General features: G+C 38.7%; 2 protein-coding genes across 11 annotated transcripts in view; one reads left to right on the top strand and one right to left on the bottom strand.

Moving 5' to 3' along the window:
- MED12L (mediator complex subunit 12L) overlaps nt 1–19,189 on the top strand; it is a 424,290-nt gene that overhangs the window by 290,085 nt on the left and 115,016 nt on the right. The gene's annotated exons all lie outside the window — the stretch shown is intronic.
- P2RY13 (purinergic receptor P2Y13) lies at nt 13,538–18,610 on the bottom strand. Its single transcript, XM_020980876.2, has 2 exons — nt 18,501–18,610; nt 13,538–18,015 (listed from the first exon to the last, which is right to left on the bottom strand). Exon 2 carries the CDS (start codon nt 17,998–18,000, stop codon nt 16,990–16,992), a length of 1,011 nt encoding a protein of 336 aa, XP_020836535.1. The 5' UTR covers nt 18,001–18,015; nt 18,501–18,610; the 3' UTR covers nt 13,538–16,989.

The following is a 19,189-nucleotide window of genomic DNA, read 5'->3' as shown; positions in this document are numbered from 1 at the left end:
CCAGGAACGGAGGAAGGAAGACAGAACCTGAAAGGCAGACAGCCATAAACCTAAATAAATGTAATCTGCTTCTAAATTAGTCCCCCTCCTTCAACTCACATCCCTAAATGTAAACAGTTCTCTTGGCCCTATTTCTCTTGTTGAGTTCTTCCCTCGTCTTTTAAAACTGAGGTTGTACATGTAAAGCAAACTTTAAATTGCTATATCAATACTAGCTGTATTTACTACTACCACCAACACTACTACTACCACCACCACCACCACCACCACCACCACTACTACCACTACTATGCCTAATCTCATTTTATGGCTGCTAGATCATTTTTCCCCCTTAGAGTCTACCTTCTTGGAGCCTGACAGACCCTAGGTTCAAATCCTTCCATCTACACTTACTAGTTGTATGACTGTGGAAAAGTTTCCGCATCACAGTGGGTATAGTAGTTTATCTGTAGCACTCCTGTCCTAGCATTTTCATAAGACCCAAATGTGCTATTTAAATAAAGTTCTCCATCAATGTTGCTTATCTTTATTACTATAGAAAAGTAGCTAAACTGCCTTTTTTTCTCTTGCACCTCAGACTAGGACACTGTGAAAACACAAAGGCAATGATGTTGTGAGGCTAAAGATAAAATTTATGTTGGCTCTCCACCTACACTTTATAGAAACAATGGCTAGTGAGCCTATGAGGATAATAATGTGAACTCTCAGAAAAGTCAGCTAACTTCCTTTTTGAAAAAGAAGTCTAGAAGTGAGTGAACCTTTGTTCCCATTGAATTCAGATCCTTTTGACTTCTGAAATTCCTTATCAAAACAGAATGCTCAATAGAAACTGCTCTCTTTTGTTATAGATTATTTCACTCTGATATGTAGGTCACGTTCTTCTTCCAAAGGCATCACTAATGGGCCATTCCACTGCCTATGCTCTGGAAGGCAATTGTGAGCACTGGCAGATCTTATCAAGCTAGGAAGGCTTCAGGTGTGGGCCTGGTGATGGTTTGTCTGAGCACCAGCCTGGGCACTATTCGTGAAGACTGTCTCTCTACTCAGTCTTGAAGAATTGGTCCATACTGATCAGATCCCAGATCCTTGCATTAAGTGTGTAGATTTGTATTGAAAGTATAATGGACTATACCTTGAATCCCATGTTTTTGCTTAATTTCAGCTATTAATTTTTACCTATTTGGGGGGGGGTAGATAGTGTCTATTAATGAAACGAAATCTTTAAAAGATTTTGCTTCCTTGTGACTATAATCCATAGATTTAAAGCTGGAAGGGATCTATGTCCACTTAATCCACCTGGTCCTTCATCTTGGAGATGAGGAAACTGAGATTTGGAGAGGTACAAAACACATTGGTGGTGTCAGAGTGTGGCTTTAAACCTAGGTCTTCTGATGTCAACCTAAGAGATCTTCCCAGTGCACTCTGCTGTCTCTTAAGTGAAAATGAAAGTCAGTTTAAAAAATTACACATAGGTAATGTTTAATAAGTTTGAGAAATATGAATGAAGATGACCCTAAGAAGAATCCTGGCTTAGAAATACCTTAAACAGTGCCAGTGTATGGTCTGACTGGAAACTAACCTTCTCTTTGTAACTAGAGAGAGTATCTCCTTTTGTCTGATGCTCGTGCGTGTGTGTGCACACACACATACACAAGTATGCTGTGTGTGTTTGTGTTACATACATATATAACATGTATAGTTTGCTTTTTTTGAGTTTTTCATATTTTTAGTCAGCTTTTTCAATTGCCCAATGAAATGACAAGTTTTCAACTTAAAAAAAAATAATAAAACACGGTATAGTTGCTAAGCTCTTTGGCGTAGCTATGTAATTTTCTCAGTGACTCTTACCTGACGTGTTTTAACATGATTTCTGAAGAATCTGCATGAGGATTACCCTGTTCTTTTATGGTACAATGAATAAAATGAGATGGCTTTTTTTTTAAAGACATGAAGAGGAAAAAGTTTTAGTCTTTTTTTTCCTTTTCAAATAAATTACTGATTTGGGTAATATAAGAGGTAATTTTGGCTTTCCATTGTAAACAGTTTTAAAAAAACTAAAAGCAACCTCAGGTTTTATTCATCTGGTAAAGTGTCAGTTAGTAGGAGCAAACTTCATTCTTTTCTTTTGAGAGTAGATGGGGCAGTTTCCATTGTAAGTTACCTTGATGTTTTAGCTGTCTTGGAAATGGCAAAAACCCAGGGAATGGTGGCTCCTGCCTGTGGTCCGGTGCTTTGCACTGAGCTTTTCCTTCTCTTATTCTGCTCCCAATTTTTCACTCGCATTTAACTGCAGACCTAATTAAAGTCGTAGCCAGAACCTGAGCCACCCTTTGCAAGTCAATTTCCCCCAACCCCTCAGCCATTTACCTGTCATCCTTGTCACTTTCCATTGACCAGTTGAGTGTCTCCAAATCATCAGGCTTGAATGTCAAGAATAAGTCTCGAGACTAGTAAAAGCAGAAAAGACGTTCTTTTGATAAAAAATGAAAAAGAATCATTTTTCTTTCCCCCCTTCACATCAGGTAGGCGCTCCTCTTGCAGTTGTCCTCTGGGACACCCTTTCAAATTCCCCGGACCAGGAAAAACTAGAGCAACTCCCGCGGTTGTGAATAGAAATGACTCACCTGCAAGTTAGTAAGTGTAGGTGAGGTTGGCAGACTGAGAACCTCATTTCCTGAACCTGAAGGAATACTAGCGAAGGAAGGGATTAGACAGTGATTCACCTGAAGGGAGCCTATTGGACGGCTGCCCAGAATACCAGAAGGCTGTTGTAAGGTGTAATGGCCGAATTTCAAGGACTGCTGAGACTTGTCCTGTCTCTGGTAACTTTTTTGGGATTCCTGTCACTAAAACAGCACTTTTAAGGTTTCTGCATATGATTGCCAAATGATGTACCGAGTCAATTGTTGTTTGCAAAATGTTCTCATCTGATATTTTTTTTTGAAAAGCATTATAACTATTCTCTCCGCTCACACACAAACTCATCCTGTTTTCCTGTTCTTCTGAAGCTCCCAGAGAGATCCTGCATAGCTGCCTCCTATTTTCCCTGCATGTAGATCAAAGAACAAGAGAAAAATAGAGCTTCCAAAAAAAGGCCCAAATAATCAGTAGGGGTTCCTGGAGAGCTAACTACATACCCAGGACAAATAATGAAGAATTTTGAGGTGCTTTTACTATTCTAAAAAAAAAAAAAGAAAGAAAGAAAAAGTATTCTACCTGCTGCCAGTAATAATTGGTGACAGACCAATGCAGATTCATTTTTAAATGATCTTTTTTCTCAAACAGCAGCAAAAACCAGTTATTCAAATGGAAGTCTTCAAATTCTGTTTTTCCCTGGCTTATTTAATTATCAGTGGTATTTTCCCTAAAGATGTATTCTTTCTTTTTTAAAGTCTCTCTATAATTTTTTCTAGAAGAATTTCAGAAATTAGTAAAGAGCAGGTGCTGCCACCATATTCAGTTTCATGCTGAAATGTTTCTTCAAATCCTATCTGTGTGACAAGTTGGATCACAAACTTTCTCTGTTTTGTAGTTCTCAGGAAAATATTGAGGGCGAGTTTCCTTTGGCACCTGCTTGGAGCAGTTTGCTTTCTGAAACATTATTCCCTCACATTCGTACACAAGGAACTTACCTTAGGTTTTATTATTATCATTATTATTATTATTATTAATTACTGTATTGCATCAACACAGTTTATAAAAGGACATTCTGTGACCTCTTTGGAACCTAGAATTCCTTAGAAACAAGATAATAGTAGGATATTAAAAGGGAAATGAAGAGAAAAAGATTAATATTTTAAAAATAAAATTTATTGATATCTTTCATTTTTATATCACCTAAACTTCTCCTTGTATTCCTCCTCTTTTGTATTCAGAGAGCATCCCATGTAATAAATACATTATTTTTTTTTAAAAAGAAAGCAATAGGGGAGGAGAAGGGGGAATCAGCCAAAGTATACATTTTCAAAATATATGAATATATATTTTCAAAATAAATGTATATTTTTAAGATATATTATGTTTTCTATATATGGATATGTAAGTCATAACATTGTATGCAGTGTTTTGTAGCCATTGATCCAACACAGACACACACACACACACACTCATGCACACACATGTTCACATTCACACACACACGTACACACATTCACACTCACACTCATAAGTCTACTTCAGCAAAGGAGCAGGAAGTTGTTCTTTAGGGCAGTGTTTTTCAAAAAGAAAAACTCAAAAGGCAAGAAGATTCTGACTTTCATTTCTGCAACACACATTTAATAATAACAACCTAGAGAAAGGATGTGAAGAGAAAGAAGTTCAGAAAATAATACCTTAACGCCAGGCCATAAGTAGAAATCTCATTCACATCTGTAAGATGGGGCCAGACCCATTTTCACAGTGTGGTTTTTTTGTTTGTTTGTTGCAGATTCATGCTGTGTGGTCTGATTCATTATCTTCACAGATCTTTGGAAACCTTATTATTGCCCATTTTGAAGAGACAGGTGATGCCAGGTACCCCTTGACATCCCTTGGCAAAACTGGGAAGTTGTCTTAGTAGGCCCCAAGACTCACCTTTAATTTCTCCATTGTGCCTCAGAGCTTTGTGTCTTCATAATGTGTCCAGGTCTCACTTTATCAAAACCTGCTCTTCCAGTAAGGGTTCAATAAACTCATTCACATTTAGGTATAACTGGCATCCTCCCCCTCATTTGCATTTTGATAATAGACAAAAATCATAAGTCAAAGGAATAAATTTCCAATTATGGACTTTCAAGAGGTAATTATGTCTGTTGAGATAATACTGTGGGAGAAGGCAGAGAGATGCCTACGTAGAGGATCAGAATGATACCCTTTTATGTTACACATGCACCATAAAGCTGTTTCCCTTTCAAAAAATGTGTTTGTTTACCATATTGCTAAAGTAGTCAATTCAGTCCCATATTGCATATATAGATCAGACGAGATCAGTCTCTTGGTTGGGTTTTTAGTGATTCCTCATCTAAGGAGGTAGAAATAGATGACTTTTGAAGTTCCTTGTAGCACTCAGATTGTATTTTATATATATGTACATATATATACACATATATGCATACATATGTGTGTATCTATCTGTGTGTGTGTATATACACACACACATATATAGATATAGATATCTATAGATATCTATAGATATCTATATCTGTATCGATATTGATATCGATATAGATATCGATATAGATATAGATGTAGATATAGATATAGATATATAGATATATAACATTAAAAAAATACCCAGTGAATGAGTGAGGGTAGAGGCTGGGGAAGGGAGTTGGGAAGATTGGGGGTAGAATTTAATTTATTTTTCTTTTTAAAAATTGATGACTTTTGTATTTAAATTAGCTTAATTTCTGAACATATTCTTCCTTCTCTACCCAATGAAAAAAATGTGTATATGTACATATGTATGTATGTATTGTATATGTATGTAGTGTGTGTATGTATAAACACAAAGCATTTTTTAAAAAAAACAATGCCCCCAAAATCAACCAAAACCCTGTTTGACAAGTATATGCCCTGTCAAACTGAATTGTGTTGACTTTAGCAACCTGGTAAACAAATATATTTGATTAAACTGAACAAAATTATGCTTTGTGTAGCATAAAACTTTTTTAGCTTTCATTGCCATTGAAGCCAAGTAATGAAAAAGTTAATCTAAGAAAGCCTTAATATATTAATCACGCCTTGTTTGTTGTCAAGTTGAAGCTTGTTAAAAAGCTGATCTTACCCAATGTTATTTAAAAAAAAAAAAAAGAGAGCAGTGCGTGTTGAGTCACGAAAGAATCACACGGCTTTGATAAAAAGAACAGCTCCAAACCAGCCTATACCTTTATTATTATTGAAGGGGAGAATCTACTTTTTTTCCCCCCTGCCCAGGTGATGTTAGAGCAATTCTTCCAAGTCGTTAAGAACCCAGATGATTTCATTTTAATAATTATCTTGCTGCACAGTACTGTTAAACGCAGGGAAGCTTTTAAAAAGAGTCAGGTTTAACCATTCATTACCAACTCCAGATTTATTTTTAATATCTGTCAGCCTTCTGGACAATGGGTCGTGCTATTGAAATTTCTAAATTTCTTTGAATACATTCTATCATAATTTGATTCCGTCGTGCTGAATTTAGTCTCTGGTATGTACAGAATCAAGTTCAGCTCAATTACCACACGCTAAGTGCCAGTTACATGCACTGATCATGTTGGGAAGGTGTTGAGGGGCCAAAGACAAAATAAAATGGTGCTGCTCCCCAGGACCTTATCTTTCACTGGGGAGAAGGGAGATACTGCACATTTGAAAACGAATAGTAGGAAGCAGTTTGCCAGGAAAGAACGCTACCAGTTGGCCTATGTTCAAGAATGGCTTTATGGAAGAGCTGATTTCTGAGCAGAGCCTTAAGGGAAGAAAAAGATTATGAGAAGCAGGAACCTGCTTGAGTGAATGAACGAGAGAAGGAATGTTGAGTCCCCGGAATAGCCGCCCAGTCTGGCAGGATTGTTGTATAAAGTGAGGTTGGTGCTAGATGGTGAAGGGTCCAAATTTATAAACCAAAGCAGCCAGAAATTTGTCAAGTAGAGTTTCCGAGACAGGGACTAGTGGCCCTGGGAGGATTCCATTCTGGGTTCAACATAGCAGGCATAGCGTAAAATCTTGCTTTTGGAACTGTACCTTTTGAGGTACAAAGATGTCTTCCTTATTAACATGGGTGAAGACTCCAAGGTTTGGTGTTTCTGTTTCTGCTAAGAAGCAGCATATTAAAGAAATAGTAGTACATATGAGCTGGGTGAACTTCAGCAAGGTGATTTACCTTTAGGTTCCTCATCTGTGAAAAAGAAATTTGGCCTGACTCCACAGATCTGATATGGAAACACGATACTACTGATTTCCGGGGGGGGGGGGAAGGGAATATGGCCTCATGGTGCTGAAGAATACGTGGCAAATACTTGGATTTGTGTAGCTTGACTGTGTTTATTAGTTAAAAGGATTGTGGCTTTTTTAAAAAATCCATATATTTTAGAAGTAAGAAGAATCTATTTCTTTGAAAAGAAAATGAAACTTTGCTTTAATAGGAAGTGGGGGGGGGGGGAACTTTCCCCAGTATGTTGACTCACTACCGTAGCCCTAACTGCACCATAACATGAAAAGGTCTGTCTTATCTACTTTGACCTCAGGCATGTTAGTACAACAAAGACAAGGCTTTTTGAGACAGGATGATAGGAACATTGGCTTAGAGATGGAAGGAACCTTATAGGTCACCTAGCCCAATCCCCACATTTTGGAGAAGAGCAGCCTCCAAGAGATGTCCCCCACAGGTGGTCAGTGATAGTCAGCATTTAAACCCAGGACCTTTTGACTACAAAGCCAGCACACTTTCCACTATACCTCACTGCCTTTCTGTAATTATTTATAATATATCTGGGTCATCTTTCTTCTGCCGCTTTTATCCATATGTGAAGCCATGAGAGAAATGCGCAGTATCCACTTTCTGAGCTTTTTATTGTCTTTAATTGGTTCAAGCCTTTTAATTATCCTGGCTATTGTGAGGCAATTTGGGCCAAGCGTTTTGTTGTCAGAGATCTTTTGGTATCTTGGTATAGAGTGTGGAGCCACCAGTGACTGCCTTGACTCTGATGACCTTCTGATACTGACCCCTTCAAGACTGCTGCTCTTTATGGATCAGTCTGCTTGCTGGCTATATTCAGGCAGATGAAAGGGACATCATGAGGGCTAATTAATAAAATGTACTGGAAAGTTCTCTGAAGATGAAAACACTTTCCTATGTGCTATTCTTATTAAATAGAAAAGTCTGGTTATACCTTTTGTATGTTCTTCTGAGAACTGTATTTCAGTTTCTTTTATAAGAAGCCCATGTATTTTATTTTATACATCCAAAAACGTTTTTTCTGAAAAGGGGTGTATAGACTTCGTTAGACTACCAAAGGGGTCCATTAAAAAGGTTAAGGGCCTAATAAAATATAACCAATTAGAAATATGGCCACGGAATATATTCCTTTGCGCTGACTCTTCCCCCTTTCAACCCTCCCTATACCTAGAATGCATTCCCTCATTACTCCTGCCTCTTAAATCCTTCACAGTGCTATTTAAACACCAACTTCTACATGAGACTTTCTATGATTCACTTGTCCTCCAATCTGTGTATGTATATTAGATATATTTTGACTGTTTTCTCCCACAATAGAATGTAAGTTCCGTGAGGGCTGGGATTATTTCAATTCGGTGAGCAGTGTTGGGGTACATAGTAGGTGAATGCTTGTTGATTTATTGATACATCTGTGCCCATAGACAGTGACTTCAGAGGGGCCTAGCTTCATGTAGCAGAAAGATTGCTTGATTTTTGAATCAGGAGAAACCTGGGTTTGAAGCTCCCCATAGATACTTAACTAGATTCATGATGATAGGCAAGCTTACTCAGCTTCTCCAAACCTCAGTTTCCTTATTTGTAAAATAAAGGATACAACCTCTGTTCCCTAACCACAGCCCTGCATGTAAAACACTGTATTACAGAGAGAAAGCGTACAATCTCAGCTATCTAAGCAAATAATTTTGTAATTGAGACAGTACTTTAAAAAATAAATTTGTGGGGCAGCTAGGTGGCGGAGTGGATAGAGCACTGGCCTTGAAGTCAGCAGGACCTGAGTTCAAATCTGGCCTCAGACCCAACATTTGATGCTAGCTGTGTGACCCTGGGCAAGTCACTTGACCTCAATTGCCTAAAAAATAAATAAATTTGTAATGATATAGCCACCTTCCTCCTCTCACCCCATGTTGAGATCCATATTCATTTAGGAAATACTTCTAATGCTCCGTTTTTCTTAATTACTTATAATTGGAGAGATATCTTTTTTGAGTATTATTTTGCGCCTGCAAGTTGAACTTTCTAAACAAAGGTGGTAATCTGGTAGCTATCTCTTTTGTTTGAGTTTCATTTTAGGCGTGGCAAAAGTTCATAGACTGAGTTAAAAAAAAAGATTTTGTTTTCCACAAACCATCTTGAAATAACTCAGGCTTAAAATAACTCCAGTTCTGCTTCTGTTTTCTCTCCTTTCTTGGAGTATTTTTCTTGCCCTCTTATTAATTTTGTTCTCTTTTCAGCCTTCATTGTCTCTGGATCTCTCTGTTAAGATGATGGAATTTTTTTTTTTTAAAGCACACATCACCTTCTATAAAAGGTTGACGCACTGCTTTTCTGACAAGAGCTAAGCTCAGTTACTCTAGGGTTACACCCAACCATGTAATTTTTATTTTACTATTATGCCTATGAAATATGGAGCATGTTTGCAAGTTACTAAGTGGTACCAAAGCCAGCATTTAGTTTCTGTTCTTAAGATCCTGCATAAAGCTTACTTTACAATGTGTTTGGACCAGACTTTTTTTTTTACAGGAAGGTAGAAGGAATTTATTGGAGCCAGAGCTGAACTGACCAGAGCCATCCCATCCCATTTTTTAAAAAATGTGTCTGTTTATCGCTTTGTTTAGTGCTTGGTATGCTTTAGATTTCTTTTTTGAGACTATCCTTGCCTAGGCTGGACGTACAGTGACCGCTCACGGTCCTGACCTAACTGCTGATCAGCACATAAACTCTGGCTGACTCCCATTTCTGCCCTAGTCTAATTCATCCCCTCCTCGGGCAGTCTGGTAACCTGCCCTTCCCAGAAGCTCAGCATATTGGTGCCAGGCTTCGTGTGGCACCTCATGGGCTTTAGCTTCGCTACAGCTCAAAACTCTCCAACTTCAGTGATCTACCAGCCTCCATCTCCCCACTATTAAGGAATGCAGATGTGCCCCACCATGCCTGGCCATTCTCTTTGTTGGTGTTTAGTTGTTTCAGTCACATCCAACTCTGTGAGACCTCATATTTGGAGTTTTCTTGGCAAGGATACTGGAATGGTTTGACATTTCTTTCTCCAGCTTATTTTACAGATGAGGAAACTGAGGCAAACAGGATTAAGTGCTTGCCCAGGGTCACACAGCTAGTTAGTGTCTGAGGCCAGATTTGAACTTAGGAAGATAATTCTTCTTGACTCTAGGCCCAGTATTCTACTTAGAGTCAGGAAGATCTGAATTCAAATCCAACCAATTCAAACCTCAACCCCTTACTAAATGTGTGTCTCTAGGCAATCACATTACGTCTCTTAGCCTCAGGTTCTTTATCTGTAAAATGGAGCATTTACCTCCCAATGTTGCTTCAAAGATCAAATATGAGAATCAAATAAAATCACATATGTAAAGCTCTTTACAAACCATAAATCTCTGTAGAAATGTTATCACCATCATTATTATTTCAAAAGCCCAGGGAATGTAACAAGAAAGATGATGCAGCATTTATTTTCCAGAATGCTAAGCATGAATGTATCAAGGCCTTCATTTGAAATCTGCAGCCTAAGCTGTGTCTCCAGTGTTCCTCTTTTCTAGTTTCATTGCGTGAGAAATCTTTTGTATTTCAAGTGGTATAGCAATTAATTTTAGTTTTTGACCTTCTTTGAAAAGTTGGATCTATATTTTCACTTACTGCCAGCAACTTCCAGTAATTCCACGAGACAGAGCATAGTCAATCAGTTGGACCCTAAGCATCTGTGGATGCCTTGAACATATATGTCTTGGACCTGAGGGTATGGTGCTTGACTGAGTACAAGTGTAATTCTAAACATCTCAGTGAAATCTTAGAAAAGACGCACGGGGGGTGGGGGGGAGGTACCACAACCCGGTGTAGGGGTCTGACCCCCTCTTCAGGGCTTTATAAGTGATTTAGACTGCAGTTGAGCCCAGTTCTCTGATTGACATTCAGCAAATACTTCTTCAAAGAAGGGAAAACTTCAGACATGAAATATGTGTTAAAATGAAGATTTTTCTCACTGTCAAGTTCGTGATGAGTATATATTACAGCTGACTAAGTTCATCGGGAAAAAATTAGCAAGCTAATAAGTATGATAGAGCATTCTACAATGTATTTTTATTAGTTTTTTTTTTAAATAAATTTCATTGAATTTTTTTTTGTTTTTACATAGCTTAAAATTTCCCTTATATCCATTCCCCTTCTCCTGGAGAAGAAATATAATTAGATAACACTCCAGCCCCATACACACTGCTTTTCAAAGGGATATGTGTGTGGGGACAAGGTACCCATGCAGATATTGTGAGGTTTTTTTCAATCTATTGATTAGTATTGTTGATTTTTTCCCCCTCCTTTTCTTTATCTCTTTCACAAATATTTGCCCATTAAAGTTTCATTAAAATTTATTTATGTACCATGGAATGGTTCCTTTATTTCCAAACTGGATATGAAGGCCCTGAAAAAAAATAAACTTTTCTCCATGTATACTTTGTTCCTTCCACTTTTGACAGTCTCTTGGCCAAGAACCTTGAGAGTTGAATTTCCCAGAGTACACGATGCTCAGAACACCGATTTGGTGGGTTTTTCCATTGCAGGAATTTTCCTGTTGCTGTTCTAGGTACAGAGAAATGGGTGGGGTCTCTCTTTATGCTACCTAAGGGCAACACCTGTTTCTTAGGGTTATTTATTTTCTTTTTCTCTAAGTCATTTGACAGTATGTTGTTTTACAGATGGGCAGCCCAAAACCAGTGTTGGCCCAGTCACTGAAACATAAAAAATCTACACGGCTTGGGGAAATTGTCTGAGTTTGCGGTGTTTTCAGTACGTGGTTGGGGAAATCAATTCATTGCATAAAAATGAGCAACATGGTGTATTTAGACTTATTGTGCCAGCTGGGGACGCAGAGCTCAAGACAAAATCAGCTTGGCCTTCCTGTTGTTTACATTCGAGTAGGAGATACAAGAAAAAGTAAGTTGAGGAGGGAGAGGACCTTTGCTAGTCTGGTGAAGCCTATGTACGCCTTCTCAGAATCATGTTTTTCAGTGCATAAAATTGAGTACTACATAGAATTACAAAGGAAATGAATTGTTATTGAATTACAGTTATCAAAATAGAAACAAAGTTCTCAGATCCCAGGTTACGAACTTCTAAATCAGGAAAGAATTTCTGCAGAATATGATACCTGAACAGACCCTCCCAAAGGATTCCAAGAAGTGAATTCTAGGCAGCCCATACAAATCCTAGAGGCTTGAGATAGAATGTTTAATTGAGGAAATAATAACAAATAGATCAGTTCGGCTGGAGTGTTGAATGTGTGAAGCGTAGCCATCTAAAATAAGTCTGGAAATTTGAAGGGGAGTCTGAGTCCAGAGGACTTTAAATATTATTAAATATATAATATAATTAAATTTATTTCATCATATGTAAATTTTAATATTTCAATATAGTTATTAAATTCAGTATTTTAGTTTATGAGTTTGTATTTTCTTCTAGAGACAGGAAGAAAACAACAAAGGTACCTGATCCCTAATTTTAAGCCTACTATTAAGCCCCCTATAAGTCTATTTAAAATAGCCTTTTAAATATTTTTTATTTTGTTAAATATTTACCAATTATGTGTAAAAATTGTTTTAAAGTATTTTTAAAATTTTGAGTTCTAAATTATCTCTTCTTCCCACCCCTCCCCTCTCCTTGAGAAGGCAGTTTGATAGTGATTATACATGGGAAGTCATGCAAAACATGTTTCCATGTCAGCTGAGTTGCAAGAGAAAACACAGACAAAAGAAAAAAGAGAAATAAGAAAGTAAAAATAGCATGCTTCACCCTGCATTTAGAGTTCATCAGTACTCTCTCTGTAGGTGGTTAGCGTTTTTCATCATGCATCCTTTGGAATCATTCTAATGTACTTTTAAAAATAAATAACTTCTTCCATGACATTAAATCGTGTTCTAGGTATGGTGAAGTGAAACATGCATCTATCGAGTCAGTGCCTGCTATGTGCCACAGGACACAAAGAAAGGCAAAAGACCATCCCTACTTTCAAGGAGCACACTGTGTAATTGGGGAGGCAATGAATAACTATGTACAAACAGGGTATATCCAAGATAAATAGGGCGTAATCCCAGGGGAAGCTCTAACAGTCTAAGGACTCCTTAGGTCGTGAAGTGTCTTCCCAGATTATAATTTAACAAGGCATCTAGCCAAGTATTAATGACTCCATTTCCATAATTAATCTTTAATCTCTTTGGCTATCCAACTTCCGTCGGTAATGATTTACCTTATTTTTTTCCCCTAATCTTGATTTAAAAATACTCTGATGTCAATTTGATTTTAAACGTTATTGAGCCTGTGTCAGGTAAAATCTTTTATACATTTATACATATATTAATTTTCTCCCTAATGCTACATGGATACATGAAAGTTGCCTGGAGGGAACTCACATCTGTACATGGGTACAGGGAGAGAAATAGTGAGATAATGACTCAGTTCAGCAAATAGATGAGGATGGGAGTTGATGAGATAATGATGTTGCATCACACCAGGTAGCTCATTTATTTGGACAAGTGTGGTTCAGATTTAATTATTTATGGTCATATTAGAAGCATACCACTAAGTGTGTGATACACTTGGTGAATAAAGGTAATGTAGGCTTCGTAACGTTGCACCTCATCCCTTTTATTTTTATTGAATTGCTGTGGACAGCTAGACCAGCACCATTTCTGTGGGCTTGTGACAGAGAACAGGCAAAAATTAAGGAGACTGGGGCATTGTCTCAGGGACAATTTCAATTTACAAGTAACAAACATCTTTTATAATTGACATAATGGAATTGGAACATTTCATCAATGATGTCATCTGCAGATCTCCAGTGGGGTGTTTTTCAATCAAACTTCCCACAAGGCCATTCAGTGGATGACCTCAACACATACTTACGTTACTTATTAAAAGACATTCAAGTGTGGCCTTAATAACAGTAATCAATCAATAAAAAATTAAGTGACCCCTGTGGGCCATATGTAGGGCAGCTAGGTGGCGCCATGGTGCATGGAGTACAGGGTTTAAAATCAAGAGGACTCATCTTCCTGAGTTCAAATCTGTCCTCAAGACATTTACTAGCTGTTTGACCCTGTTTACCTCAGTTTCCTCATCTGTAAAATGAGATGGAGAAGGAAATGGCAAACCACTCCCAGTATCTTTCACAAGAAAACCCCATATAGGGTCACGAAGAGTTTCATATATATATACAGCTGAAACGACTCAACAACGACATGTGGCAATGCACTGTTGTTATAATAATAGTAGTAGTGGATTGTTGCATAATGCCTTAAGATTCGCAGTGCACTTCAGCACCATCGTATTTGGTTCTTAGCCACATTCCTGTGAGGCATGTCATATCGTACCCATTTTTTTGGATGGGGAAATTGAGGCTCAGAACCATGAAATACCTTTCGTGAGATGACCGGTTATAGTGGTGTGCTTTTTGAATTAAGGTTTCTCCTGACTGCAGGATCCAGGTTCAGTTCGTTAAACCACACTGCTGTGTGGAGCTCATTTTGGCCACTGTCTCTTTCCCAGTTAAGTACTTTTAGACTCCCCCAAGATCAGTAAAACCTGTATCCAAGGCAATAGCAAACATCACAATGACAATTTACTTTAGATTATACTTTTTTACACCATAAGACAAAGGCAGCCTTTCCACAATCTTGAAATTGTTTTTAGTGCCTGGTTGGTTAACATGTTCTCTCTATGTTATTGCCACAGACTGCCTACTGTTTTCACAGTTACAAAGACAATACAACACCACCAAATTAACAGATATTACAGGCCATTGGTTTTGCTTTTGGATTCTCCAGAATATTTTATTAGTGAAGAGAAAGTTTCTTTGTGCTTCTGTGTGTATGTGTGTGTGTGTGTGTGTGTGTGTGTGTGTGTGTGATAGGGTAAGGAGGAAAGAGAGAGAGAGTTCCTAGTATATTGATCATTTCCTTCTCTCCAGAATCTCTTCAGACACTAATCCATTCCAATACAATTCAGTAAATGTTTATTAAGCACATACTATATATACATTATTACCTTAGATTCTGGAGATACAAAGAAAAAAAATGAAAGACAGTCCCTGACCTTAAAGAGTTTACAATCTCTGGGGGCAGCTAGGCAGCGCTGTGGATAGAGCACCAGCCTTGAAATCAGGAGGACCTGAGTTCAAATGTGACCTCAGACCAAACACTTGACACTCACTAGCTGTGTGACCCTGGGCAAGTCACTTAACCCCGATTGCCTAAAAACAAAACAAAACAAAAAAAGCATTTACAATCTCTGGGGGAAAGGTGGAGGAGGGGTGCAAAGATTACAACATGTAAAGACTTGGAGTCAGGAAGACTCATCTTTACGAGTTCACATCTGGCCTCGGATACTTAACTAGTTGTGTGACCCTGTGCCTTAACCTTGCTTGCCTCAGTTTCCTTATCTGTAAAATGAGCTGGGGAAGGAAATGGCAAACTACTCTAGTACCTCTGCCAAGAAAACCCCAAATGGCATCATGAAGTGTCAGGCAGGACTGAATAACAACAACAACATGTATGGTCATTTGAAGAAGGAAAGAATGCTAACAATTGGATTGTGGGGGTGGAGGGAAAGGTCCTGAATGGCTTCCCATGGTAGGTAGAATCTGAATGGAACTTTGGAGTGAGTTCGGGATCCTAAGAAGTGGAGGTTCAGTTAAATAATCCATTTGAGATCCGAAGTTTGGGAAGAGAATACCTAATAAACTTCTTCCTCACAATCTCTATGTCTTCTTCTAACCAAGCCCGTTTGGGTTTTCTGTTTCTATTTTCTGTTTCTTTAAAAGCAAACAGATGATAAGCACCTGAGAGTCACCTTAGAGTAGTGGAAGGAGCTGTGTATTTTGAATTCGAAGACCTGAGTTCAAATTCTGAATCTTCTTCCCCCTTACTGGCTATATAACGTTGGATAAAGTCCCTTAACTTCACTGGACCTCAGTTTCCTCATTTATAAAATGTCAGGGTTGCCCCCAATGATCTCTAAAATCCTTGATGAATCTAACATTCCATGATCTAGAATTGTTCCATTTTCTGGATTACAGAAATAATAAAAGATTCTGAAATTTCATTCCATTCACATAGAGGTTAGGGATAAAAAGATGATAAAGCAACTATTCTGCCCTCAAGGAGATTACAGTCTAGTAGCAGGAAAACAACACGTGCACAGATAAAGGATATAAAAGCTGGATCATATGATCATAGGTCTCGAGAGGGGCCTCAGAAGTCACTGACTCCACCTCCTCTGTTTTATAGATGAAGCACCCTAGGCCCAGAGTGGTTAAGTGATTTGTCCAAGGCCTCACAGGGTAGTGTGTGTCGCTGGAGGGGGAGCTAGGGGAAGAGACCCTTAATAACCAGAGAAATTGGGCCAGACATTCAGTTATGGAAACAGTATGTCTGTCTGTTAAACAACTAGAGTAAGAAACTTTTAGAGAAGCGATTATGCCATTGGACTCTGGCAGACACAGGGAGATGTAGAACTGACCACAGCTAACAAATAAAGTCATTTGTCCATAAGGTAAGGATTCATCAGAAATGCCACCAGTGGGAAGTAGTACACCAGGGGAATTTCAAGGTTTTAGAGAGAGCTTGATGATCGCTCTGGGGTGTAGGTATTAACAAATAACTCCCCCCTCCCCAATATTGTAAAGCTATTGTTTTATTTTAAGTTGGAAGTAACCTTTAGTGGTCAAACATTCTCTTCAGAGAACTAGATCTTTTCATATAAATCAACCCTTTCTCAGATGAAGTAACTTTTTGTTTCCTCCCAAGTCTTAACAGACAATTCCCTTCATTTGAATCAACCCTTTCTTCATACATAGCATTCAGAAATTAAAATTAACTATAGCCTTTCTATGCAACATGCATGAAAAATCAAGTAATAGCCGAGCCCGTACATTCCAGTCATATCATTCCCTTTCCCCTGCCCCAGCACCTTGTTTTAACCCTTAAATTCCATTTCCCCAGCCAAAGTAGACAAAACCATGCCACAACGTTTCTTCTAAGCCCACATGCTTAATGGGGGGTGGTTACTCACAAATTCTGTCAGCTTAAAGTTATGTTATCAGTTTGAGTGGTGTGATGTTCTTGGCTTGTCTTTTTCAGTTTCCTCACACAGGGCAGCCTTTCTGTGAATTTCCTACATAAGAATATGTATATCAGGGGATCCATGCAGATGTTGGTTGTGGCCAGAAAGAGAGTAGCTTCCTTAGCCAGGAACAGCTGGTTCTGCACAGTGCAGTCCGTCTTGCTATTATTAGTTTGGCTGTGAGTATAGGGGACCCTTGCAAAATGGAAAGGGGCAAAGCAGACAAAGAACACGGCCACGACAATGAAGACTTTGCCTTCGAGATTTTTGTTGCTTTGGGCATCTTTACTTTTGGATTTTCTGAAGGACTCATATACCTTCTTGGCGATCACCACATAAAACAGAAGCATGAGAGAGAAAACAGTCCAGAAGATAAACTGACACACATAATTGACTGCTTTGTGCCACGTAAGGCCCCAGGGGCCCTTTAGGGAAGCACACTTTTTGACAGACTGTGGCGTGGCTTCCTTGTTAGATAAGATCATATTCGGCAAGGAGAGGAAGAACAGGGCGAGCCAGACCAGGACAGAAAGAATTTGGGCAAAGGCGGGCTTCTGCACGCAGAACTTCCCAAAGGGCCGGATGATCTTGAGGAAGCGGTCAAAAGCGATGAGCCCAAGCAAGATGATGCCGATGTACATGGTCTCGTAAAAGATCACTGCTGAAAAACGACAGACAAAAGCTCGGATTTGCCAGGGTCCGAGGCTTGCGTCTGAGAGAATTTTGAAAGGGAGAGTCAGGGTCATTATCAGATCCGCCACTAGGGTATTTTTAAGGTAGACTATGAAGGTGGACGAGCTGGGAATCCTAAAGAAAACCCATAAAGCCAAGCTATTCAGTAACATCCCAGCAAAGAACACGGTGGTGTAAAGGGCTGGGAAGACCAAATGAGTAATCCGGGTATCTCTGGGGCAGCGGTCCGTGGAGTTGAGGGATCCGTTGGTGAGTTGAAGGAAAGTGGCATTCATGGTTCCCTGTGTCCGCTATAAAAACAGCCACAAAATGGAAGAGAAGTTAGTGATTTCGAAAGTCACATACCCACTTCAGACTGCCCTTTGCAGAGTGCCTTTGCAGTTGGAAGACCCATTAAACTGAAGCTGGTGACCTCATGCACATTCACCTTCAAAACACAAGTTCTTTCTAAGAAAAGAAAGTCTCATGGCCTAGTCAGGCAGCAAAGACATCTTAAGTTAATACAGCAAGCTGCTTAGTTCTTCTAGTATTCGTAATTAAATTGTAGCTTCAGAACTCCTTCCCATGATCCATTTATAAGGAATAAGTCCATACTATCCCAGAGACTCTTGTGAAGAGATAACAATCCACACAGATCCCTCTAATGGAGCTACATTTATGCCCACCAGTCTCTGTGGATTGCAGAATGTTAATTTTATAACGTTTTTACTAAAAGCATATTGTATACTTTATAAACGTTCATAATTATGAAACGAGTTTTAAAAAAAGTAATCACCTTTTCTTGAAAGAATGTTGTTTGGCTATGTATTATCACAGGGCAGCAGCGGTTTCTTCAGGGAGAAGAATGAAGTGTGAGACAAAATTACTTAGTCTGCTTTCTTATACTGGGTTTCCTTCCTCATTTGCACCCATTTGTGGCCTTGTCACCGGTTGTGTTTAATTTTTTTTTAAACAAACAAAATTTTGAATTATTTAAAGAAGAATTATGCATATTTCCTATGTGCTACTAGCATCCCAAGAAATCACTAATTTTGAGGCCATTTTGCCATCATGGAATCGTTTACTAGTAAGGGGCAATTGAGGGGCACAGTGGAGTTCAGAGCCAGCCTCAGGCACTTACTTAACCCTGTTTGCCTCAGTTTCCTCCTCTGTAAAATGAGCTAGAGAAGAAAATGCCCAACCACTCCAGTGTCTCTGGAGTTTTATACCTCCAATGGGGTCACAGAGTGTCAGACACTACTAAAATGACTGAACAACAACAATTGACTCACATATTTTGGGGCCAAAAAAGGAAAGTATGTGAACAGTTGTTCAAATGCAACATCACAGGTCTGAGTTCTTAAAGAACTGCCCCAGTCTCATCCTGATTCTCATATCATTTCTCCCACACTTTCCCAAAACTTTTTATTCATTCCTTCATTCATGACCCATTCTGTACATGAACAGAGCTGGAGGAAATAATGT

Source organism: Phascolarctos cinereus, unplaced genomic scaffold (assembly GCF_003287225.1).
Source record: "Phascolarctos cinereus isolate Bilbo 61053 unplaced genomic scaffold, phaCin_HiC Scaffold_7;HRSCAF=346, whole genome shotgun sequence".
Lineage (NCBI taxonomy): Eukaryota > Metazoa > Chordata > Mammalia > Diprotodontia > Phascolarctidae > Phascolarctos > Phascolarctos cinereus.
The sequence above is the reverse complement of the archived record's forward strand: the minus strand, read 5'-3'. Positions and strand labels throughout refer to the sequence as shown.